The following is a 22,315-nucleotide window of genomic DNA, read 5'->3' on the forward strand; positions in this document are numbered from 1 at the left end:
CCTAGAGCTTGGTAGAGGCTCAGAAGGGGGACACAGCCAGGATGAAAGGACAGGTAAATCCCGACTGACCTCTCCTGTGACCGAGCCGCCTGGTGCGCACACCCACTCTCTTCTTGCCCTCTCTACTCTGGAGCAGAAGTCAGCAAAGTTTTACCTAAAGGGCCTAAGGACGTAAATATTTTAGGCCTAAGGGCCATATGGACTCTATGGCAATGACTCAGGTCTGCCTTCAAATTGAAAGCAGCCATAGATAATACATAGACAAATGGCCAGGGGCTGTGTTCCAAGAAGACTTTATTTACAAAAACTGGTAGCCAGCCCCAGGGCTGTGGTTTGCAGACTCTTGCTCTGGAGCAAAGCAGAACATATAATCTCTGAACCGCAGTAAGTTCTGAACTGCAAAAGCAGCATCTCTGCTGGTGCTTGCCTACTCTGTCCACTGGCTCTGGACTTTGGTGTAAACAGGCTTGACAAGGACGACAAAGTCAGCAGGTGAAGATATGGACCACAATCAAGATGCCAATACCTCATCTTTATGAGGCGGTGCCAAACTCATCCCATTTCGGGGAACCCGTACTCTCTCGTTCCCTAGGGTTCCCTGCCCACCTTACAGCCTCCCCATTACTATGCAGTGATCAAGTCAGCCACCAACTTACTAAGAATCCTGCTACTCTCTCATTCTGGTCAGAAGAATAAGTAATCAGTTTGGGGGGCGGGGTGGGGGGGGAGAGGGCTAAAGCCCAGGTTTCTATTGGATAAAGATGTACAACAGGTTCCTTAAAAAAATAAGTTACATAAAAATTTCTGGACACAAAAACTCCTATCTAGACCACTAGTCACAGAGAAGAGCAGAAGCTAAAAAACCCAACCCCCACAGAGAACGAGGCTTCCTGCCGGTGTGCACGCTCTGCGGCTGTGAGCCCTCCCCCGGTGTCTGGCTCTCCAGAAGAGAACTGGGGCTCGTGGGGCCCAGCGATGACCTCACCCAACCCTGAGAGAGGAGCTTCTCCCGGGTCTGAACAGAACAGCCCCTGGAAGCCTGGAGGGGACTTTTCTCGGTGTGCTCCGCCGTGGAGTGTGGAAGGAGATTCCAGGCCACTGATGCCACCATCCCACTGCCGGCCTTCCCTAACCAGACAAGCTGAGAAGAACGATGCCCCCTCTCTGGTCCCTTCTTCTCGGCCAGGAGGGCAGACCAGGTGCGCGCGTGCACGGACGCCACTTCTCTCGCCCCGAATCACTGCTGCTCAGGTGCCTGTTTAGGAGATGGAGCTGTGGTCACGACGACAGTGGAGACTGCTTTGGAGGAACCCGAAGCTGTCCCCTGCTGAAGATGGGATGCAGGCACGGTCTGGATGCGCACCTGTGTGCAAAGAGAGAGGGTCTGGTCAGGAGGTGGCAAACGAACTCTGCAGTCTCGAACGAACAGCAAAGGGGAGACAAGCCCGATACGGCCAGCTGTTCGCCTTGGCCCTTACCTGTGTGGCCTGACCTTGTTGCTGAAGCTGCTGCAACTGCTGGGCAGTGAGGAAACTCACAGGCTTGTTGCCAGCAATGAGCTTAGTACCCGCTGGCATGGTGGTGAGAATGATATTGCGGCCCAAGCCACCGAGGCTGTGGAGGGAAAGCAGGAGTGAGGCGCCGTAACAGGCGGGCCGTGTGCTTAAGGAAAACAGGGAGCTCTGCAGCCCAGCGAAAGTTCCTGCATTCTGGACTGAAATGGAAACCAGCTGGTGAGACCACCTTTCTCCTAGCTTCTAGGCTTCCCATAAAGCCCCAAGGCCCTCAGTGCTCTGGACACAACGGCTCTGACACCATACCCCGATCAGCAGGAATAATGGACAGGACTCCATGGAAGTGGGCATTCCAGAAAAGAAACTCTTCCCCAAAACAGCTGCCTTGAGACCATCTGACTGATGTCATCATGCCCCTTATCCCCGTTTAGGGCAGGACCACCACACAAAGCCCGGGCTCCCAAGTAAGCCCTCCTCCTCTGAACTACCACAGCACAGGGCTCAACGTCAAAGTGATGAGGCCTCCCCTAATACCCGCACTGGACACTGCCATCTGAGCCACGGCACCAGCCCACCCCCTCCCAGCACTTCCTGTCCCCTTCCTTCCTTTTTTCTCCATAGTACATATCACCACCCCACATGGTATTTCACTCTATTATTTCTCTCCTCCCCCTACAATGTAAGCTTGAAGACAGCACGGATTTGTGTCTGTTTTCATCACTGCTCTGTGTCCCCAGCACCCAGAAACAATACTAGGTGCTCAAAACTGTGGATGAACACAACAAAGGAGAAATATCCAAGAAGAGCCCCAGAAAAACTAGCTGCCCTTCCAGTGTGTGGCAAGGAGCCACGTGGAAGCCCTGCCCGCCCATCACTCCGGCACTTACTTGGCACCAAGGTTGCCTTTGATGATGGGGGCCGTGACCACACTTTTGCCCTTCATAGGCTGGCTAATAACAGAGAGTGGAACCGTGATCCGCGTAGGCAGCTTCCCCTAAAGAGAAAAAGAAATCAGGCTTACGGGATAGGAGGGAAGGAGAACCAAGCGTCACCTACAGGGCCGAGGCGCAAGCACTCAGATGCTCTCACTTCCTATACTCTGCAGGAGCCCAGTATTTCTGAGGGGTGGGCCCAGGCTGCCCTCCTAAAACCGCTGACAGGCTGTAATAAGTGCTCACATACTCTACTGAGGTCTCATCTGCTCTGTTAACCATCCTCCTCCTCACTCCCGGAAGCAGCAACAACCATATATAACTGCTACCATCAGGATAAACATGCGTACTAAACTGCGAAGGAAAGCACTGTGTTCACTTAAGCGTGATAAGAGTCTGAGCTCCATAGAGAGTAGGGTCTCAGTGATCTGTGTACCTCCCGATACTTGGCACACAACACCTATCTGAAGGAAGTGTGATGAAGGACAGAGGCACTCAGGAGTTAATAAAGTGCACAATCCTGCTTCCCTGGAACGCAGGCTCACTGGCAGGGTGCATACAGCCCAGCACGCTAGATTAGGAACAGGTCACATTTTCCAAGTGCTTTCCGTCTCTCCCAGAGATAAGAGGTTAGTTAAGGGACATTAATAATAAACTCAACCAAGTGAAAAGTCCAACCCCAAAGCCACTAAGGCCCAAAAGGAACAAAATAGAAGCTCAACAGGCCTAGAGTCTTTGGGATTTCGGGATGGCAAAGATTAGCTCACTGCATCACCTGTGTTCAGGATGCCTGCTTTTTAACCCTTGGTTGGTAATAAAATTTATACACAGTAAAATCTTGTGTAAATCTGATTTTTAAAAAATGATTCAAGGGCGCCTAGGTGGCTCAGTTGGTTAAGCAGCTACCTTCAGCTCAGGTCCTGGGATAGAGTCCCGCATCGGGCGCCCTGCTCAGCCGGGAGCCTACTTCTCCCTCTCCCTCTGCCTGCCTCTCTGCCTACTTGTAGCTCTATCTCTGTCAAATAAATAAATAAAATCTTAAAAAAAAAAAATGATTCAAGAGGGGTGGTTGCTAGGATACTCAGAAAAGGCATCGACACTTCCAAAGGGCAAGCTATTTCTCAAGAAGCCAGGCACTCAGGTACAAAACTGTGTGTGTCACAGGTCCCCATACCAACCTCCAGTTGACTCACAAGCTGTAGCCCATCAGAAAGCACTCATAGATGTCAACAGGCAACAGAATAACTTGAGATGGTGCCTCCAGGTGGATTTACTTATGGTTTTATTTTCTTAAGAATGCCTCAGTTGCTTCCAACATTTCAGACCACCAGAACACCAGCTGGAATTGCCTCTTTGTGAACTAGCCTAACTAGCTGAGTAGACTGGGAAAAGAATCCCTGCTCCATGCTCCATGCCCCTCACAGGGTCCCAAGTTGTATTTGTGTCGACTGTGACGGAGTAGATGCCACGGGCTTACTACCTTTCTGTGTTAGGAGAAGGATTCAAGAGAAAGAAAAATGGATCAAGTACGTAATGTTTCCTTGCTTCCTTAATTTTTTTGTGATATGAGAACCCAAATAAATATTTCCTTTTAAGCCACACTGTATTTCAGGGTTTGTTGGCTGGTTGGTTTTACTAATATCCTCCTTCCTCCACCACTGTGGCTTTTATCCAAATTATTGAGGTTTTACTATGCACCTTACTTAGGGAAAGTAAAACTGCGTTTTATACTGTGCATATGCACCCCACTCTACAGAACAGTGCTCCTTATCCACAGGCTAAAAAATAACACACGTGCACCCAGAAACACACCTATGTTGATACAGGAATTTGCTTTATGGTAAGTGTAGTATTTCAAGTTAGTGGGTAAGGAATAAACTAGCTGATGATGTTGGAATAAAGTAAATATAAAATGACATCTCTCTGACGTGCCATTCACAAAACATATTTCAAATGGATTATCGACTATACTTTTTCTAAAACCCTGAAAATATTTTATGAAAATGAAGGCTAATATCTTTATAATACTGGAGTAGGAAAGCACAAGACACAAAACCCAGGAACCATAAAAGAAAATGTTGATAGATCTAATCTGATAAAATACCTGTAGAGCAAAGGTTCCATATGCAAGGTTAAAAAATGACAGACTGGAAGGAAGTATTTTCTACACATACCAAGAATTAACATCCAGAAGATATAAAGAAGCCACCACAAACAATGTGAAAAAGCCAAATACCCCAGAAGAAAACTGGGAGATTTATCCACCACTGGACAGCACATGGCAAAATGGATGCCCAACTCCTCTAAAGATCAGGGAAATGAGACAGAAAAAGAACTCTCTTCACCACTAAGATAAAGTTAAAACAAACAAATCCCAGGATACCCAGCACTGGTTAGGGTATGGCGGAGAGACGAGGGCTGCTGAGGGGAGTGTAAGGTGTGTGACCTTTGTGGTTACAAGACTGGAGTTAACAAAGCTTTCCATACGTATCCCTGCGCTATTCTAGCATCCTCCACTCCGGAAACACTTACACGTGTTCATGCACCACAGCACTGGTCTTTAATAGAAGAAAGGTTCAAGCACATCCCTTCTACGGATCATCATGTATCAGTAAAAAGAAGGCTGTCGATATCCACACAGGATCTACTACAATCCCCAAAACATAGTTTTAAATAAATTAGGCAAATCACAGAACAGTATGTGAATTTAAGGTCTCTTACAGGGATTTCTTTTTAAACTATGTGTATATACTGTATGAAGATGCTCAGGAAAAGGACCAGAAGGATAAATGCCAAAATACCAGTAGTAATTAGCCCTCATGAAGGGAGAAGTAGAGGGTGGTGAAAAAAATTTTACCCTTTACGTACTTCTGTACTGTTTTAATCATTTATAAGAATGTACACATATACTACTTCATAAATTTGTTTAGAAATTAAACAAAAAAAGCCTATTAGGAAATAAGCCTGTTTGGGTCAAATGAAGCGATACAGACCGGGTGTACTTTCTGTTCCTAAAAAGAGAAGCTCCCTAAGCAGAAGCGCTATTCTTCCCTCCCCCTGGCTTACTCACAGCCTGGGACGTGGAAACCACCGTGGTGCTGACAGGGACCTGCCGCACGGCAGAGGCTCCTGTCCCGATGCTGATGGGGGTGCTTGCGGCCCCAGAAGCCACAGCCACGGTCTTGGACACAGCAGCATTCATACTGGGCAAGGACACCGCTGAAGTATGGACAGTTCCAGACCCACCGGCCACTGAGGACCCTTGCTTGGCATGGGCCGCAACTGTGATGGTCTGGCCTGCTTTGGGGGGCATCACTCCCAGGCCCTGCACAATGCGGATCGTGGCAGCCGGTTTCGCTTCAGAAGAAGCCACTGTGTTTTTCGCCTTCTGGTCTGCCACACTCACACCGAGTGCCGGCATCAAGCGGAAAGCTGAACTTGAAGCTTCTGTTGGCTTGAGGTCAGGAGTCACTTTAACCACGGTAGTACCTGTCGGAGTGGATGAAGGGGCACTGGCCGAACTGGCCTTGGCAGGGCTCTCCGTGGCATGAACCGGATTGGAAGTGACATGTAAGGTAGCAGAAATGCCTTTGCCCGCAGTGCCGCTTCCTGTCCCAAAGAGGTCCTGGGTCAATTTGACTGTAGTGACCTGGGACTTGGCCAATGTGGCCATCATGTCCGGAGTGATTCGCAAAACTGTCTGGCCTTTGGCATCCGTGGTGATGGAAGAGGGCGGCAGACGCAAGACATCCTTACCCTGGATGCAGAAGTTAGTGGCTGTGAGCGGAATGCTGTTGCCCGTCTGGGGCTTCACACCAAGCTGCCCTGTGATGGCCACCTGGATGGGGAAGAAACAGCACTGACCAGGGGAGCCGCAGTGCTAAGCTGCTGACATTTTTCTAACTTTTTGTTTCAAAAACTGGTGAAAATTTACAAAAGTAGAAAACAGTGTATAACAAATCCATGTACCCAGCTTCAAAGTGATCACTCTGCCAATCTTGTTTTATCTGTCCTTCCCCACTTTTTTGGGGGGGGGGTGGACAGAGGAGTTGGAATATATTAAAGTAAACCACTTTATGTCATTTTGCTGATCGATACTTCTGGATACACTTCTAACCTAGAAAAAGACTTTTCAAAGTAAAAAAATAATCACCTACACATTAAACCAGATGGGCTTAACAGATATATATGGAACATTCCATCCCAAAACAGCAGAATACACATTCTTTTTAAGTGCACACAGAACATTTTCCAAGACAGATCACGTTAGGCCACACCCACACACATACAAAACCCCAACTACTATTACCTAATAGTAATATGTAAATAGTACCTAAATAATATATATTTGCATTTCCCCAATTGTTTCAAAAAATGTCTTTTATTGACAATTATGATGACCGTCAATAATGAGAGCAGAAAAATGGCACCGGGGGTCCAGAGCATGGGCTCTGGAGCCAGACTTCCTGGATTCATACACCAACTCCTACCTAAGGTCAACGTCCCATGTGTCACACATGCAACTCTTCTAGCCTCAGGGACCTTCTCTCCATCGCATTCCCCCTCTCTACTGGGTAACTGCTATCAGAATGCAAATATGCTTTAATATCTTTCAACCTACAAAAGCAGCAGACCCTCATTTACTCCACATCCCCCACCCAGCCCCGGTTCTCTGCTCTCTTCAAAAGCAGAATTGCTGAAAAATTGCCTACAATCCCGGTCTCTACTTCCTCGCCTTAGATTCTCTTTTGAACCCATTCCCAAACAGCCACCAATTCACTGGTGGCCAGTCAAGTGTACTCATTACCTGTAACCAGTGAGTGATCCATTTTCAGCCTCACCATCACTCACACTTTCATACCCCTGATACAGGTGCTGACTTCATAAACACACTGGTCATAGGTCTGAATTCCAGTATCTGCACCTCGGTGTTTTCTAGCTCAGTAAATGGTATCACAATCTACCTAATCACTCAAGCCCAAAGCTGTGGGACACACTCACCTCCCTTCTTTCAAAAGACCCCATACTCTGCCCACTGGAGAATCACATGAGCTCTACTGTCAACCCTATATCCAGAATCCCAGCCTCTCCACACCTCCAAAGACGATGCACACGAGCCAGCCCCCGCTCACCTGGACTGCCATGACTACGTCCCACCTGGTCTCCCTGCTTCCACTGCCCCCTGAAGCCCATCCTATGCAGCACCCAGGGAGCTCTTTAAATGTAAACCACATCAAGTCATTCTGGCCCGTGATCTTTCAATGGCTCCCCATCACATTAAAATTAAAATCGAAGTCTGACGTGATTTAACCACAGCTAACCTCTCAAGTAACCCCGCCTTCAAACACCTTCACACCTGCTCACTAAGCTTCACACTCAATGGCTTTCCTGTTGTTCCTCAAGCATATGATGTGGAAACAACGGACTCACTGCACTTTCACTTGCTACACCTATGCCTAGAATGCTTTGTCGCCAGATAATCAAAACATGGCACACTCTCTAACCTCATTTCATCCCTCTTCCAAATGCCATCCCCTCAGGCCTGCCCAGACCGCCTTGGCTAAAACGGCACGCTACCACTGTCTACCCTCCCCGCTTATTGCTCTCCTCAGCTCTTATTACACCTGTCCCTGAAGCAGTTTTCCGTCCCCCAGCTCTATGAGAAGATGAGCTCCACAAAGGCAGGGATGCGGCCTATGGAATACACCATTACATCCCCAATACTCTGGACAGTGCCTGGCACAAAAAAAGCACTCGATAAATATTTGTTCAATGAAAACAATGACATTATTTTGCCATTAGATAATTCTATTACTTCATGTACAAAATAAAGATAACAAAAGCATCTACCCCATAGTACCATGGGGATTAAATCACATAGTATCTATGAAAGCCTGGTGCAGGTACATGAAAAGCACATCACTGCTACTGTGCCTAACAATTTTGTTTTTTTGTGATTTTTTTCCTTAAGATTTTATTTTTAAATAATCTCTGCACCCAGCATGGGACCCGAACTCACAACCATGAGACCAAGAATCACATGCTCCACTGACTGAGCCAGTCAGGCGCCCCACTGCTTACCAATTCTTCAAAATTTGATTATCATCCTTGCATATTCACAATGAAGAAAGTACAAATGTATCCTATGCTACCAGAGTTAAGCAAAGATACCAGCAAAGTATACAATGTTATACTGCAAGATTTTCATTAAATAAATTCATGGAACGTCTACTCCAAATCCAGAAACTACTAAATGCTCAATTATATGGAAAAGAAACAGAAGAAATCTTCAGCATCTATGAAGCCTGCACCACCATTGGTGGGAACTCACCTTTGAAATACCTGTGAACTAAGGATCAAAGATTACAAATCATTAAGATCTCCAACTATCCTTTGCTGTAGGACAAAGGCATTGAATCCACCCGGGGATTTCCACTGACCTGCTTGATGATGTTCTGTCCTGTGACATTCTGAATGACAGCAGCCGTGGAAGCACTCGGAGCAGAGCTCCCGGGAGAACTCGTGGCTGGCTTGCTTGCGGGGCTGGCTGTGGCAGGGAGACTTGTCATCGTGAGCCCCGTCTGCCCGGGGCCAGGACGCTGCACAGTGGCCGCCGTGCTCTGGGCTTTGACTGGAACGGTGGCCATTACTGTCTAGTTCAAGTGTGAGGCCGAGAGCTTGATTAGACACGGACATGCAGCCCAGCACACCAAGCCGTCTCCAGTACGCCACCACCCAGAAGTGTCCCTCTAAGAGTACCTGTACTCTACCAGTGTTTAAGGCTCGCTACACCACTAAGTGGACACTGTAAAGTTCCTGTCTCTGCGTGTAGCATCTTAATTTTCAGAAAGCTTTCACACTGAACCTCCCATTTTATTCCTACACAATGAGAACAAATATTATGCCCCTTTTATGGTAAAGGAAACTGAGGCAGGAAGTAAGACTCTTCTTTAAAATTACCCAACTAGTTAGCAGCATGGCTAAGATGAGAGGCACAATGGAAGGAGCCTGAAATTTAGAATCACATCCCATCTCCACGAGGGTCCTGGTATTACAATCCTGAGTAAATCACTAAACTTCTTGGAAGTTCTGAGACCCAACGTGTAAAATACAACTTATTAGTCATGCTTACTCAGTTGTGAACATTAAATGAGCTGCTGTGTCAGGCTCCTCAGTCCCTCCCCTCCTGCCCAGTGGACTCATCAGACTACCTCGGGGTCCAGGCTCGCTGTCCCTGTTTACCTGGGGCATGACTTTGGTCTGTGGAGCAGTGGCTGGAGCGCGAATCTGTGGTCCCGCCGGCATCTGGGGTAGTGTCTGCGTCGGCCCCGCCGACTGCTGAGTCACAGTAGGAAGGCCAGGCTGGGCCACCACCCGCACCTGGGGTAGTCCGGCTGAGCCAGAGTGGCTCACGACGCGGGCGGTGGCCTGAGAACTTGGTGGAGTCTGGCTGGAAGCCGGGGAAAGCATCGTTCCTAGCTGTGGCATGGTTGGTGAAGACACCAGAAGAACACTACAAGGAAACGGGAAAATGCAGGGGATGGGAACACGACAAGAACCAAACAATTTAAGCCACATCCAAAAGGCCTTCAGAGGGAGAAAGCTGGAGAAAAAACCGGAGGAGCTCACCCTGAGCTAGATTTAGCTGGTTCTGAGACAGTAGCAGGGCCACTTTTGTTCACTGATGACACAGGTGGAGGGGAGATCGGGGTGGCAGGCAAAGCCGGAGTGGTGGGGGTCACAGGTGTAACCGGGGTGGGTGGCATGCTGGAGTCACTGAGGCTCATCTGGCTCTGCTCGGAGGGGCCACTGCTGAGGACCTTCAGTGAACTCTCCTTGCTACCAGATTTCTACGAGCACAAGAGAAATCGGGTGCAGTTACCAAAAGTCACCAAGGGGTGGCATGGCCCTGCGATTCCCGAAGGCCTCGCTGCCATCACCTGCGACACCACTAAGGCAGCCGCTCTCAGAGGTCACTTACCACCTTCGATGGGGGCTTGGGTTTTTGCTGAAGGGCTTTCCTGGCTTTAGCTGCAGCTGCCTGTGCCTGGTGAATCCGCTCTGTAAACAAGAGTGGTAAGTCTCAGCTAGTTTAACCTCAGGAAGGTAAGGAGGGCGGCTTCATTAAGAGCCGAGCCCCGGCTGGTGGTCCTGCCTGAACGTCACCGAAAAGCGTAACGGCACTGGGGCAGGAAGTCAGAAGCTCCCCTAGTCCACTCGGGGCCTCACGCACCGAACTCCTCCTCACTCCGGTCTCGATGCAGGTAGATCCACAGCTTTCGCCCAATGTCGTATTTCACACATGGGTCTTTCTCATAATGCAGCCGATCCAGTGCTCCGCTCACTACTGTGTTCACCTAAGAACCAGAGCCAAGGGGAAAAGGGATGCGTCAGACTCGGACGCCAGAGCAAAATCACTGGGTGTAAGTCACAGCCGATCAACAGATCCTATCTCGGCCGGGTGGCAGTACTGCCAATGGCTCACTGCATCACTTGGCAAAACAAGAAGCACTCTAAGATTCCTGAGACTGAGCTGTGCCCTGAAGGAGCCGGGGAACTAAGAAGCCATAGAAGCTGAAGGAAACTGCAGAGTGAAATCTGTGCTCCACTGACTACAGGGTCTCAGGTCATCACTGTTCCCATTTCTTAGGATCTCCTTCTTTCCTCTTCCTCATTCAGTTAAAAAAAAAAAAAAATACAACATTTTATGTTTCCCTCTAAGTTTTCTCAAATCTATTCTGGAACAAAACAAACACGATCTCTTTTCCATCCTACCTGGGTGCTGGTGACATCTGGGGCGAGAAACTGGGAGTCCTTGAGTAGTTCACAGATCTCTGCCCGGGTACCTTCCCCGTTAGGCAGCCGGGCCGCAGCATCTCGAACTGATGGCATCAGAAAATGGAAAGTCCAAGAGTCAAGCACGGCTGCCACTGAGGAGCACCATCCTTCTCACCTGCTCTCATGGGGAGCAGCTCACTGAGGAGTGTCTCTCTGCTGTAGCCAGACTCGGCATTACCATCTATTATGATAGTAATAAGGGGGCAGTGGCCTATTCTCGTCACACTCTCAGCCAAGACTGAGGTCTGTTAACTCGGGTGGGAAAAAAATTTCCACATCTGACTGAAATTTAGCATTTTCCTTCAATTATGAGCAAAGGTATTGGCAGTGACGTGATCAGAAATCAGGTATTTTCATATCACATCACAGCTGCTGTGGACAAGATCACATCACAGTATCATTCCCACTCATCACTATATGGAAATTACAGGAGATGTAAGACCCGCTGCTGGGGATTGTCATTTAATATCATAATAAAAACATATATATTTCTGCATCATAAATTTAACATTGTGATAAATATTTTAATAGGGCCGGTTTCTTTAGTAACTCTATGCATTTCATTTTATGCATTTAAAGACCAAATCCTGAGATGGAGTCTGCAGGATTCACCAGCCTACCAAAGAGCTTCATGGCACAAAAAAAGGTTAAAAACCTCATCTTTAAAATAATCAGCCTAGAGAAAGCAAATTCCCACACTCAAGCTAACTATTTAGCTGGCCTGTGAAAAATTCCTACATGAAAATAAATGTGAGCCCAGACTTCAGGGAAGAAACACCGATTCCTGGCATCAATCTCTGGGGATCGAATTCCCCCTTCATGTCCCAAACTCCAAGGCCTCCTAAAACTGCATCTGACCATCAAAGCCCTTCTGGGGGGGTTGGTTGGAGAGACAGCTGATTAGAGAAAGAAGGGATTCCTGACAAGAGACAAATGACACATACCAAGAGACAGGATGGTGACATAGGCAGGCCGGTCAGAGCGCAGCAGGGAGTGCTCCCGAGCCTTGTTGAGTGAGGTCTCCTTGTCAAAAACACCCTTCACAGGCCCCACTACAGACTCGAAGCCATGCATGCGAAAGGTGAATGCCTTATGGGGTTGGCTGTATCTGTAACGCTCCTACCAAGAGAAAAGCGACAAGGCTCCTAAGTCACAATTAGTGGGGTTCTGTCTAATGCTCTCATACATTAAGGGGTCGACCTGGAGAGACTAAAAAAAGGAAACAGGGTATTGCACTAGGAATATTGAGCCAAACACAGTGGGAAAAGGATGATCTCCAAAGAGATCACTAGCAAAGGGACAGAGAGATAAATATAGATGTATTCTGCTGTCTGGAAGAAAACCCCATCAAAACATTTCTCATTCCCTTTCCTCACACCAATTCCACCCCCCAGCAAACAATCTCAACCAACAGAATATCTAAGGTTAAGGGTGTGAGTTTCCTCTAAGAATATGGACTCAAGGAGAGTCAGGCTCAGAGCTTCCTCCACATGGTCCCATAAATGAAGAGATTTTCACTGGGTGCTAGCGACCCCTTACCTGCTCCTGAAAAACTCTTTTCTCCTCCCCCGTGCTGGGCCGCACCACATAGTCAGTTCTTCTGGAACATAAAGAATTTTGTATCCATCACCCCTTCTCCAGTACCCAGAACCAGTCCTTTGCACCATGAAAAAAATGTCCCTTCATTAGTACTCTTCCTGCAAAGGTCAAAAGTCCACTTTCCAGATCCTACCAAGTACTCCCTTATTTCCAAAAATTACTCGAGTCTTAGAAATCCAGAAAAGTTACTACGTAGATGAGAAAGAGACTGTTCTTACCTGTTTTCGGTACTGTTGCTAAGTAAACCCCATCTAATGGCAACCAAAAAATTCAGCCTTAAAGGAACAAAGGACTTCAAATTTGTAACGTGACAAAGATGGTTTTTCTGTTCCCAAGAGAAACTGAGTTCTACACCCCCATTACGTAAGACAACGGTTCTGCCATATTCAGGCTGGCCCTCTGTGCTAGTGCTCAGGAACCTAAAGAACCACACATCAAAAGCAATAAAATACTTAGAAATAAATTTAACCAAAGAGGTGAAACATCTGTACACTGAAAACTATAAGAATCTGATTAAAGACACTGAAGAAAAAAAAAAAAAGTACAAATCAGTGAAAAGATTGCCTACGTTCATGGACTGGAAAAATATTGTTAAAATGTCCACATTACTGGGGCACCTGGGCGGCACAGTGAGTTAAGCATCCGACTCTTGGTTTTGGCTCAGATCATGATCTCAGGGTCGTGAGACAGAGCTCTGCGTTGGGCTCTGCGCTCTGCAGGGAATCTGCTTGGGACTTTCTCTCCCTCTCCCCATCCCTACTACCTCTTCTCTAAGTCAATCTTAAAAAAAAAAAAAGTCCAATTACCTCGTATCACCTATAGATTCAATGTAATCTCTATCAAAAGCCCAAAACCATTTTTCACAGAAATAGAAAAAATAATCCTAAAATTCATATGGAACCACAAACATCCCCAAATAGCCACCGCAATCCTGGGAACCATCACACTTGCTGATTTCAAACTTTATTACAAAGTTGTAATAGTCAAAATAGTACAGCACTGGCATAAAAACAGACACATAAGCCAATGGAAAAGAATCAAAAGACCAGAAATAAACCACTGTATATATAGTCAAACCACTTGCTCCATATCTGACAATGGAGCCAAGAATAATCAATAAAGGAAGGATAATCTCTTCAATAAATGGTGTTGGGAAAACTGGATATCCAGATGGGAAAGAATGAATTTGGACCCCTATCCTACACCACTCACAAAAATCAACTCGAAATGTATTAAAGACTTAAACAAAACACCTAAAACTGTAAAACTCCTAGAAGAAAACATATCAAAGAGGCTCCTAGACACTGGTTTAAGCAACAATTTTTTAGACATGACACAAAAACACAAGCACAAAAGTAAAAATAAACAAGCGAGACTATTTCAAACAAAATCTTCTGTACAGCAAAGGAAAAAACAAAATGAAAAAGCAACCTACCAAATGGGAGGAAATATTTGCAAAGCATGTATCAAAACCACAATGAGATATCACCTCACACATGGTAGAATAGCTATTACCAAAAAGGTAAGAAATAACAAGCATTAGGAAAGATGCAGAGAAAAGAGAACCATTGTGCACTGCTGGTAGGAATGTAAATTGCTTCAGCCACTACAGAAAGCATATGGACATTCTTCAAAAAATTAGATAAAAAAAAAATTAGAACTATCATATGATTCAGCAATCCTACTTCTGGGTGTACTTCCGAAGGAAATGAAATCACTATCTCGAAAAGATAGGTGCACCTTATGTTCATTGCAGCATTATTTACAATAGCTACAACACACAAACAACCTAACTGCCCGTCAATGGATCAACGGGCAAAGAAAATGTAGTATATAATAATCCTTAAGGCAGAATATTATACAGCCATAAAAAAGAAGGAAATCCTGCTATTTGCAACAATATGGATGGCCCTTCAGGGAATTATGCTAAGTGAAATAAGTCAGATAAAGAAGATAAATACTGTATGATCTCACAGATGTGGAATCTAAAAAAAGCCAAGCTCACAGAAACAGAGAATGGTAGTTATCAAGGGGTGGTGGACGGGGGAAATGGGGAGAGGTTGGTCAAGGGTACAAACTTCCAGTTAGAAGACAAATCAGTTCTGGGGATCTAATGTACAGCATAATGACCAGTTGTCAATATTGTTTCGTACACTTAAAAGTTACTATTAGAGACCTTAAATGTTCTCACCACAAAAAAAGAACTGATGATTATGTGACATAATGGATATAACTAATATGGTAATTGTTTCATAATATATACATGTACCAATTCAACACGCTGTACACCCCACAATATTGTCAACTGGATCTCAACAAGGCCGGGCGGGGGGGGACACAAAGGACCACATCAGACTGGAAACAATCACACGAAATGATGTGATATAAAGAGCTCAGGATCGGAGGTCAAGAGGCCTAAATTCTAGCTCAGGTCCTGTCACTAACCTTCAGCAAGTCACTTAACCTCATGCCTCAATTTCTTCATAGGTAGAATGAGAAAGATTAGATGAATCCTTTTCAAATGGGAACTGAAGGAGAATTCAGGGAAAGGAGTATGCCCTCCTACAACGTGGATCACAACCCCCTCAGAAACTCTACAATGCAATCCTCTCCCCAATCCAGAATCCTTTGCTCAGAAAGCCACTCTTACTGATGGGAGTGTGTTACCCTTCTCAGGTATGTTAAGGCAGGTTAGAATCAGTGGACACCTAGGAACTCTAAAGTTCACTACGACTCTAACATACTAAGAAACATCAGCAAAACCATGGCAGTACCTTGAACTATAATCTTATGGACTACCCCCCATCATTCGAGTATTATACTCACACCCGAGGAACAGGTGTTGTGGCATCTGAGCTGTCTTCATTTTCTTGCTGGAGAAAAGGAAAACATTAACAGGTAAATGGACTAAAGAATTTTGGCTAATTTAAGGACTCTGGAAATCCAGTAAGAAAAATCTGGTTATTTCTTAAAAACTGTACCTTACAGAAAGCCTGGTCTTTGGTTTCTAGCCACAGCTGGAAGAGTGCAGCTAATTCCTTTTCATTATCTTGGGACTGGCCTATCAGGAAAACAAAAAGGCAAATAATAACAAGAGTAATAACAATGCTAAAACAATCCACGGTATTACTCAGAATCCCACTGTCTCCTTACTTGCTCTACCTATGCCAGAGAGAGAACCCATCAGGACCTACAGTGCAATGGTCCTGTGCACATACTATCCCCTCAACCTGTATTGCCTTCCATTCACTGTCTGCCTGGACCAACACTTCTGGATGTTTCCTGAGTAAATCACTCCTTCCCTAGGTATTTGCTGAGCAGCCACCATGTGCCAAGCACTACATGCGAGGCAGGGTTATTCAGTGAACTCAGCCTCTGTTCTCATGGAGTTTATAGTCAAGTGAGAAAAGAACAAACGTTAATAAAATCTCAAAGTGGTCAGCATCACAAAGGATATCATGACAGCTTACCCTAGGGAAGTTTTCCTGTCTTTGGCGGGTCAGAAAAGGCTTCTCATTGTGGGGCAACAAAGGCATTCTACCAATCGGCATAGCAAGAAGAAGGCCCTCAGTAAGGAGAAAAGCTTGACCCCCTTGACCTGCCTAGAGAGATGAGCACCTCCCTCCTGCCCTCCTCCCCTCTTACTTTGTTCAGGCTCCTACGGAAGCACCCATCACACGATGGTCCCTATGTCTCCTGCCCAGACTAGAAGCCACAGAGACCACCAGCACTCAGGTCTGCCTGTGGGAAGAATACAGCCTCCCAGGGCCTACTGTTCTCAAAGCAACTAAGATGATGCTTCCGAGGACTCTTACATGTTCTCCCTAGTCAGGCATAGTCCCACCATCGCCGGAAAGTGCTGAACTTTCTTATCCTGGGAAGAGTCCTCTACTCCTCTGCCTTCTAGAATTGCTCCTTCACAGTCCACTTCCCTACAGCCTGATCAATCCTCTTCTCACATCACTCCCTCCACATCCTGCCACCTGTCTTAGCTGGTCCACAAGCTTAAAATCCTTATTATCTGGTCCGATAAGGTCTGCCACCCCGGGCATAAGTCCCCCTCCAGGCTGACTTCGAGCCACCAGTCTGACAGAGTCAGAAAGAGCGACACGGTCAGCCATCGCGGGTTGCCTTCAGCTCCCCAAGCTCCTTGATGCCCATCACCCTAGTAAGGATTCACTCTTACAAGAAATTCACCAGTTCTTCCATGTTCTCAAATCCATGGGCTTTATCTTCCTGAACCCTTTTAGGATGATCAAGGCTAATGACCACTCCGCACTTCCTGTGTCCTTCCCCGGCTTCCAAGATCCAACTATTTCATGGATTCCTCCCACATCACTTCTGCACATGCTCTCCCGCTCAGCCTGCTCAGTCTCAGAGATTCTCAAGGCTTAGTCTTAAGGCCCTCAGTTCTCCTCACTTCACGCTTCCTCCCTGTGCCTTGATCGCTGTAGATATGCCAACAAATCCCTGCCTTGACTCTCCCATCTGGGTTCTAAACCCACACACCCTACTGCCTACTCAACATCAACACGTTTAAATACCTCGAAGGCAGCTCACACTCAGCACATCCAAAACTAAACTCAGGATCTCCGCCCTCACCCCAGGCAAGATGTCCTCCACAGCTGCCTACCACAGCGAACAGCATCTTCACCGTGAGGCACAAATCTAGCAGAAGTGATGCTTGACAGCACTCTCCCGTCACTCCCCACAGCCAGCCATAACCAAGTCCTATGGCTTTTACCACCCCAACTTTCTCAACTTTGTCCATTCTCTCTCCTCGGGTCCAGATTATCGTCATCTCTACGTAGGCCTGTGTGATCTTTTTGAATCGAATCTTCCCTGGCATCGCTGATCCATACTGCTTCCTCCACATAGAATGCTCTTCCCCTCAATCTGCCTCGCTCCCTCCTATCATCATTAACATCTCTGCTGAAATGTTCCTTCCTCAGGAAGGTCCTCCCAATTCTGCAGAATACACCAACACCTCGTCATAAACTTCCATCCTTTCTGGTACTTTCCCCTCACAGAATGTGTATGTTTATTTCATGTGAATGGATATTTGTTCATTATATACTCCAGCACCTAACACAATGCCTGACACCTAAAAGCCAAATAAACGTCGTAAGGAATAAATGAATCTACCGCGTTCACAACCTCCTCTCCATCTCTCTTCCCAGACCACTCGAGAGCTTAAAGAGAAAGACTAGTGAATTTCAGTAGAAAATCAACATGGAATTTTCCTCTTAACACCATCGCTGGTAACCAAATTACTTCAGGTACATACTAAAACGTCCTCAGTGGGCCTTTGTAAATAAAAATAAAAAAAAAAAGAGAGAATCCTGCTCTTTGGAAACAGTGTGTTCAGGGCTGTCTGACATCCTGTTGCACGTTATCCTCAACAGCAAAGCCGACTGTTAGGAAAGAAAAACAATCACACTACAACAAGTTAATCTGAAAGCACAGGCACGGCGAACACGATGATGAGTCCTGCTGCAAAGCGCCCCCTGCTGACCCATCGTCCCGGAAGGGCCGCCCCACCCCAGCCTGGGGGGCGTTCAAATTCGGGGGGTGTGTGAAACTCAGACTGAGACACCACAGGGGCCACAAAGGATCTTTTTAACTGAGCAAAGTAAGGGCGCCTGGGTGGCTCAGTTGGTTAAGCGACTGCCTTTGGCTCAGGTCATGATCCTGGAGTCCTGGGATCGAGTCCCGCATCGGGCTCCCTGCTCAGCGGGGGGAGTCTGCTTCTCCCTCTGACCCTCTTCCCTCTCGTGCTCTCTATCTCTCATTCTCTCTCTCAAATAAATAAAATATTTAAAAAAAAAAAAAGAATTTTAACTGAGCAAAGTAAGACTTAATATTGCCGTTCTCAACATCCTACCGGACTGTAGGGACTAGAAGGCAAGAGCAGCTGAGCAGGGGATGCGAGACGGTGAAAACCCACCTCTACGAGTGGGCAGTATGAATTACTCACCAAGCAATTTCCACTGCTGGGTTTTCTCTTTGAATTCAACGAATGCAGAGAAACTGGAAGGTATGGCTGCAAGAAATGGGATCACGTGAACAAGGTGCACAGGTCGGAGAGCGCATAGAACTCCGAATAATTGCAATCCTTGAGCTTTGAGAGAACTATTGAATGTTTCATAGTGGATCAAGACAGCGGAGACCCCCCAAGGCACAGCATTAGGTGAAACCACAGGGATTTAACCAGGAATGCTGTAGTTTACCAGGAAAATTAATTAAACAAGGGGGAGGGATACTTGACCCTAAGGAAAAAAGTACCTTACCACGACTTTCCCCAGCAAGATATTGCAGGGCTGGTAACACCAACTCTGCCCAGTTGGGGGCGGCAGAGAACCAGCTATTGAGGGAGCTGGCTGGAGAGGACTGCCAATCCAAAACCCGTTCCTCCAGCTAAGGGAAAACAAAGACAGAAGCCAGTTAGAGTTCTATTCCACACCAGTAATCCCACAGATGCGCTAGAGCAAGCTAAGGTACATCTGCAAGCCACAAAGCAAGTTAGCTGCAGAGCTCTGAGAGGAACCCAGAATTCTTCTCCAGCTGTAGACTGTTAGTTTTCTACAATTTGAAAACTCTGATGTACATCTGACTTTTCTAAAACTCTTACCATAGGAAGGCTAGCCTGCCCCTCTAGCAGCAAGATCTCTAATAAAAGAGAGAAGAAACTGGAGGATATTTCATTGATTCCAAGGCAAGGCTTGAGGTCTTCAAGAGGCCTAATGAAGGAAAAAATATGTAAGAACAATCCAAGAGACCAAGAACACATCCCCAGATGGTTTAGGCCCTCCAAACCCTCTAACAGTCATACAAAAGTTCAGTAAAGGACCACACCATACAAGTTCCCTAGCAGGTCCCCTGGGACTCTGGTCTTGCAGGTTCAACATGCACGGGCTCATTCCATGCACCAGTGCTGGGTACACCCCAGGTTAACTTTTCACCCTCGAGCAGGAATCTCTTGTTGCTCACTTACTCCTCCTTGATAGCAGGTATAGCCAGTGGAGAAGGGGCCTGGGAGAGAGGTGGGATCCCGTCAGCAGTGCTTAAGGGTTCAGCCAAATCCTCTGCCTCTGATTTGATCAGTTTTATTTTCTTCTTCTTCTTCTCCTCTTTTTCCTTCACCTTTTTTTTAAGGACAGCCAAGTCATATAGGGCTAGGAAGAAAAGGCAACACAAATCACAGAACTGCATTTTCTACATCAGGAAGTGAGGGTCTTATCTGAATGTTATTTTCCAAACACCCACCAGTAGAAGAAAGAGAAGTCTTAAGTAAAAAAAATTGAGTTACTTTTTGTTTCCTATTTTTTTTTCTTTTTTTACCAAATCCAGTGAGAGATTTTACAAGTTAATTTTAACACCTATTAAAGAGCCAAAGATCTGTTGTATTGATTTTATATTCATTTTCCACCTACAAATCCGTAAGAGGCAATAACTAAACAAAGGTTATCAGCAAGAAGAAAGCTGTGGTCTCATTTATTTTTGCCATACGGAGCTGGCTCACGTAACGTAACACGTCAGATGAGGTCAGCCTCCAGAGGACATCACTTACCTGCTAGAGAGCCCTTCCTGCCGGCATTTACTCGAGTCATGATGTCACTGAGAGTCAGGTCCCCTGTCAAAAGGTCCGGATGATCCTGGATGTGATATTCAGAGATTTGTTATCGAGGCCCCAAAAAGAAGCTAAAACTGCTGATGATTTTGCCAATTTACCTAGATTCAATCAGATGTTCGGCGCACTTGAGGAAATCATGTCTCCCCTTCATAATGGGGCACAGAACCCACTTCCAACCTTTCTACTATATGGCATTTAGTTTATAAAGCTCTTCTGCATTCCTTATCTTAGTGCTCTTCAAATAATCTTGTTAAGTATCACTATATTTTATAGTCTGAAAATGGGGTTGAGAAAAAGGTAAGGGAACTGCTGATTTCCAGTGTGGATGCTTCCCACCTCACTACCTGCCTTTTCTTCCTCCCCTCCGCTCTCTGGCTTGGCTGCACTGGCACTACCTTGACTTGGTAGAGTAACAGTGAGAGTAAAAAGTGGGAAGAGTACAGGATTTGACTCCTGACTTCCTAGCTGCAGGGCCAAGGACAAGCTCCTTAACCTCTCCAAACACAGGTAAAATGGATATAATGACCCATGTACCAATCTTGCTGTAAAGATGAAATCAGACACTACATCAAACATTTGTCTTCCTCTCGTATCTCTGGTGTTAACAAGCCACTACGGTGGCTCCTGTCCCCCCAACAACAGAAAAGGAACCATAAATGATATGGTGACTACCTTCATCTCCCAAAAGCCAATGCAAAGATATTAGACTGAAAACCACTAATGACCACCCCACCCAATCTTACTGGTTGATGTTTCCGCTTCTCATGGTGCTTCTTTAACATTATCTTCAGGTCACTGTCCCCCAGTTCTATTTTATCTGAGAGAAAATGAACCAAACCACATGGACTAGGTCATTCACTAACATGACGCTCAAATCCAAGTCTTTCTGGTCACTGTGATACTCAAAAGTAACATGTTTCTCTGAATGTCCCTTCTGAATCCCATGTACTACAAGCACACACAATCTTGAAATAGTCACAGGATCAACTCTTCAGCTTTTCTCTACATTGATCAATAACAATGACCTCAGTTAGTTAGCTGTTCCTGAAACACCTCAAAAATTTTTAACTGTCTTCTTTGATTCCTATCCCAATTAAAAGGTCTTCTCTAATTTCAGACATGCTAAGAAATTGCTATGGCTCTGATTACCTCCCTTGTTCTACTATTGAACTGTCCCTAAATACTGCTATTTTAACAATCTACTTTCTTTAAGCCCAAAATACCAGCCGATCAGCTCCTAAGGAAAAGCCTCAAAACAAAGGAAGGAAGAAAGGCAGGCCTACCTACTGGTAAAAAAAGTGGAATCGTACAGAAACTTCTCCCAATCTCCCACTTATGAGGAACACTGCTTCGATTCCCTGGCAGGTAAGAATCCAGCGCCCACCCTGTAAGGGAGTTCTCAGATCTACGTCCTGATCTCCCAAAACATCCACAGCATCACTCAGTTCTCACCTGCAGTTTTCATATCCGTGGTTGAAAGCGTGGGCACCACCCTCAGGGGCACCGCAGGGCTAGGAGAACGCGCTGGAGAGCTCGGAAGCCATGAGCTGAGATCTTCAAAAGAAAATTTTTCTTGTAAATCCAACGTGGCTGTGGACTCCAATAGGGGAGATTGGGTAAGTGGCCATTTGGATTCAACAAGGCTAAGCCAACAACATGGAGGCCAGGGTTCCACCATTCCTTTCTGACCCTTCTCCAGACGAACTGGAGCACACTTAGGTCATTTAAACGGCTCTTCCAGGAAGAGAGACTTCAACAGAGTGATGGGGTCGCACTGCAGCAGGCCAACAGTCACTACT

At 46.1% G+C, this 22,315-nt stretch overlaps 1 protein-coding gene across 5 annotated transcripts in view; it reads right to left on the bottom strand.

The window, feature by feature from the left end:
* Window positions 1-277: 277 nt before the first annotated feature.
* The window catches only part of NFRKB (nuclear factor related to kappaB binding protein), a 38,848-nt gene continuing 16,810 nt past the window's right edge, over window positions 278-22,315 (bottom strand). The window contains exons 7-27 of one of the 5 annotated variants that reach the window (XM_025893433.2): window positions 21,969-22,070; window positions 21,260-21,333; window positions 20,454-20,538; window positions 19,878-20,058; window positions 19,515-19,623; window positions 19,174-19,300; window positions 18,861-18,926; window positions 15,865-15,944; window positions 15,710-15,756; window positions 12,824-12,884; window positions 12,229-12,403; window positions 11,222-11,328; window positions 10,680-10,803; window positions 10,428-10,507; window positions 10,076-10,296; window positions 9,689-9,959; window positions 8,887-9,099; window positions 5,517-6,284; window positions 2,402-2,508; window positions 1,479-1,614; window positions 278-1,363 (exon numbers count right to left, since the gene is read on the bottom strand). In XM_025893433.2, coding sequence (XP_025749218.1) covers window positions 1,238-1,363; window positions 1,479-1,614; window positions 2,402-2,508; window positions 5,517-6,284; window positions 8,887-9,099; window positions 9,689-9,959; window positions 10,076-10,296; window positions 10,428-10,507; window positions 10,680-10,803; window positions 11,222-11,328; window positions 12,229-12,403; window positions 12,824-12,884; window positions 15,710-15,756; window positions 15,865-15,944; window positions 18,861-18,926; window positions 19,174-19,300; window positions 19,515-19,623; window positions 19,878-20,058; window positions 20,454-20,538; window positions 21,260-21,333; window positions 21,969-22,070 — 3,260 coding nt within the window. In that variant the 3' untranslated portion in view covers window positions 278-1,237. Of the gene's footprint in view, window positions 1,364-1,421; window positions 1,715-2,401; window positions 2,509-5,516; window positions 6,285-8,886; window positions 9,100-9,688; window positions 9,960-10,075; window positions 10,297-10,427; window positions 10,508-10,679; window positions 10,804-11,221; window positions 11,329-12,228; window positions 12,404-12,823; window positions 12,885-15,709; window positions 15,757-15,864; window positions 15,945-18,860; window positions 18,927-19,173; window positions 19,301-19,514; window positions 19,624-19,877; window positions 20,059-20,453; window positions 20,539-21,259; window positions 21,334-21,968; window positions 22,107-22,315 lie in introns of those variants that run through there. The other 4 variants (XM_025893432.2, XM_025893431.2, XR_012381556.1 and 1 more) reach the window with 4 other exon arrangements.

Source organism: Callorhinus ursinus, unplaced genomic scaffold (assembly GCF_003265705.2).
Source record: "Callorhinus ursinus isolate GAN/ISIS: 27379988/994484 unplaced genomic scaffold, GSC_fseal_2.0 scaffold19, whole genome shotgun sequence".
Lineage (NCBI taxonomy): Eukaryota > Metazoa > Chordata > Mammalia > Carnivora > Otariidae > Callorhinus > Callorhinus ursinus.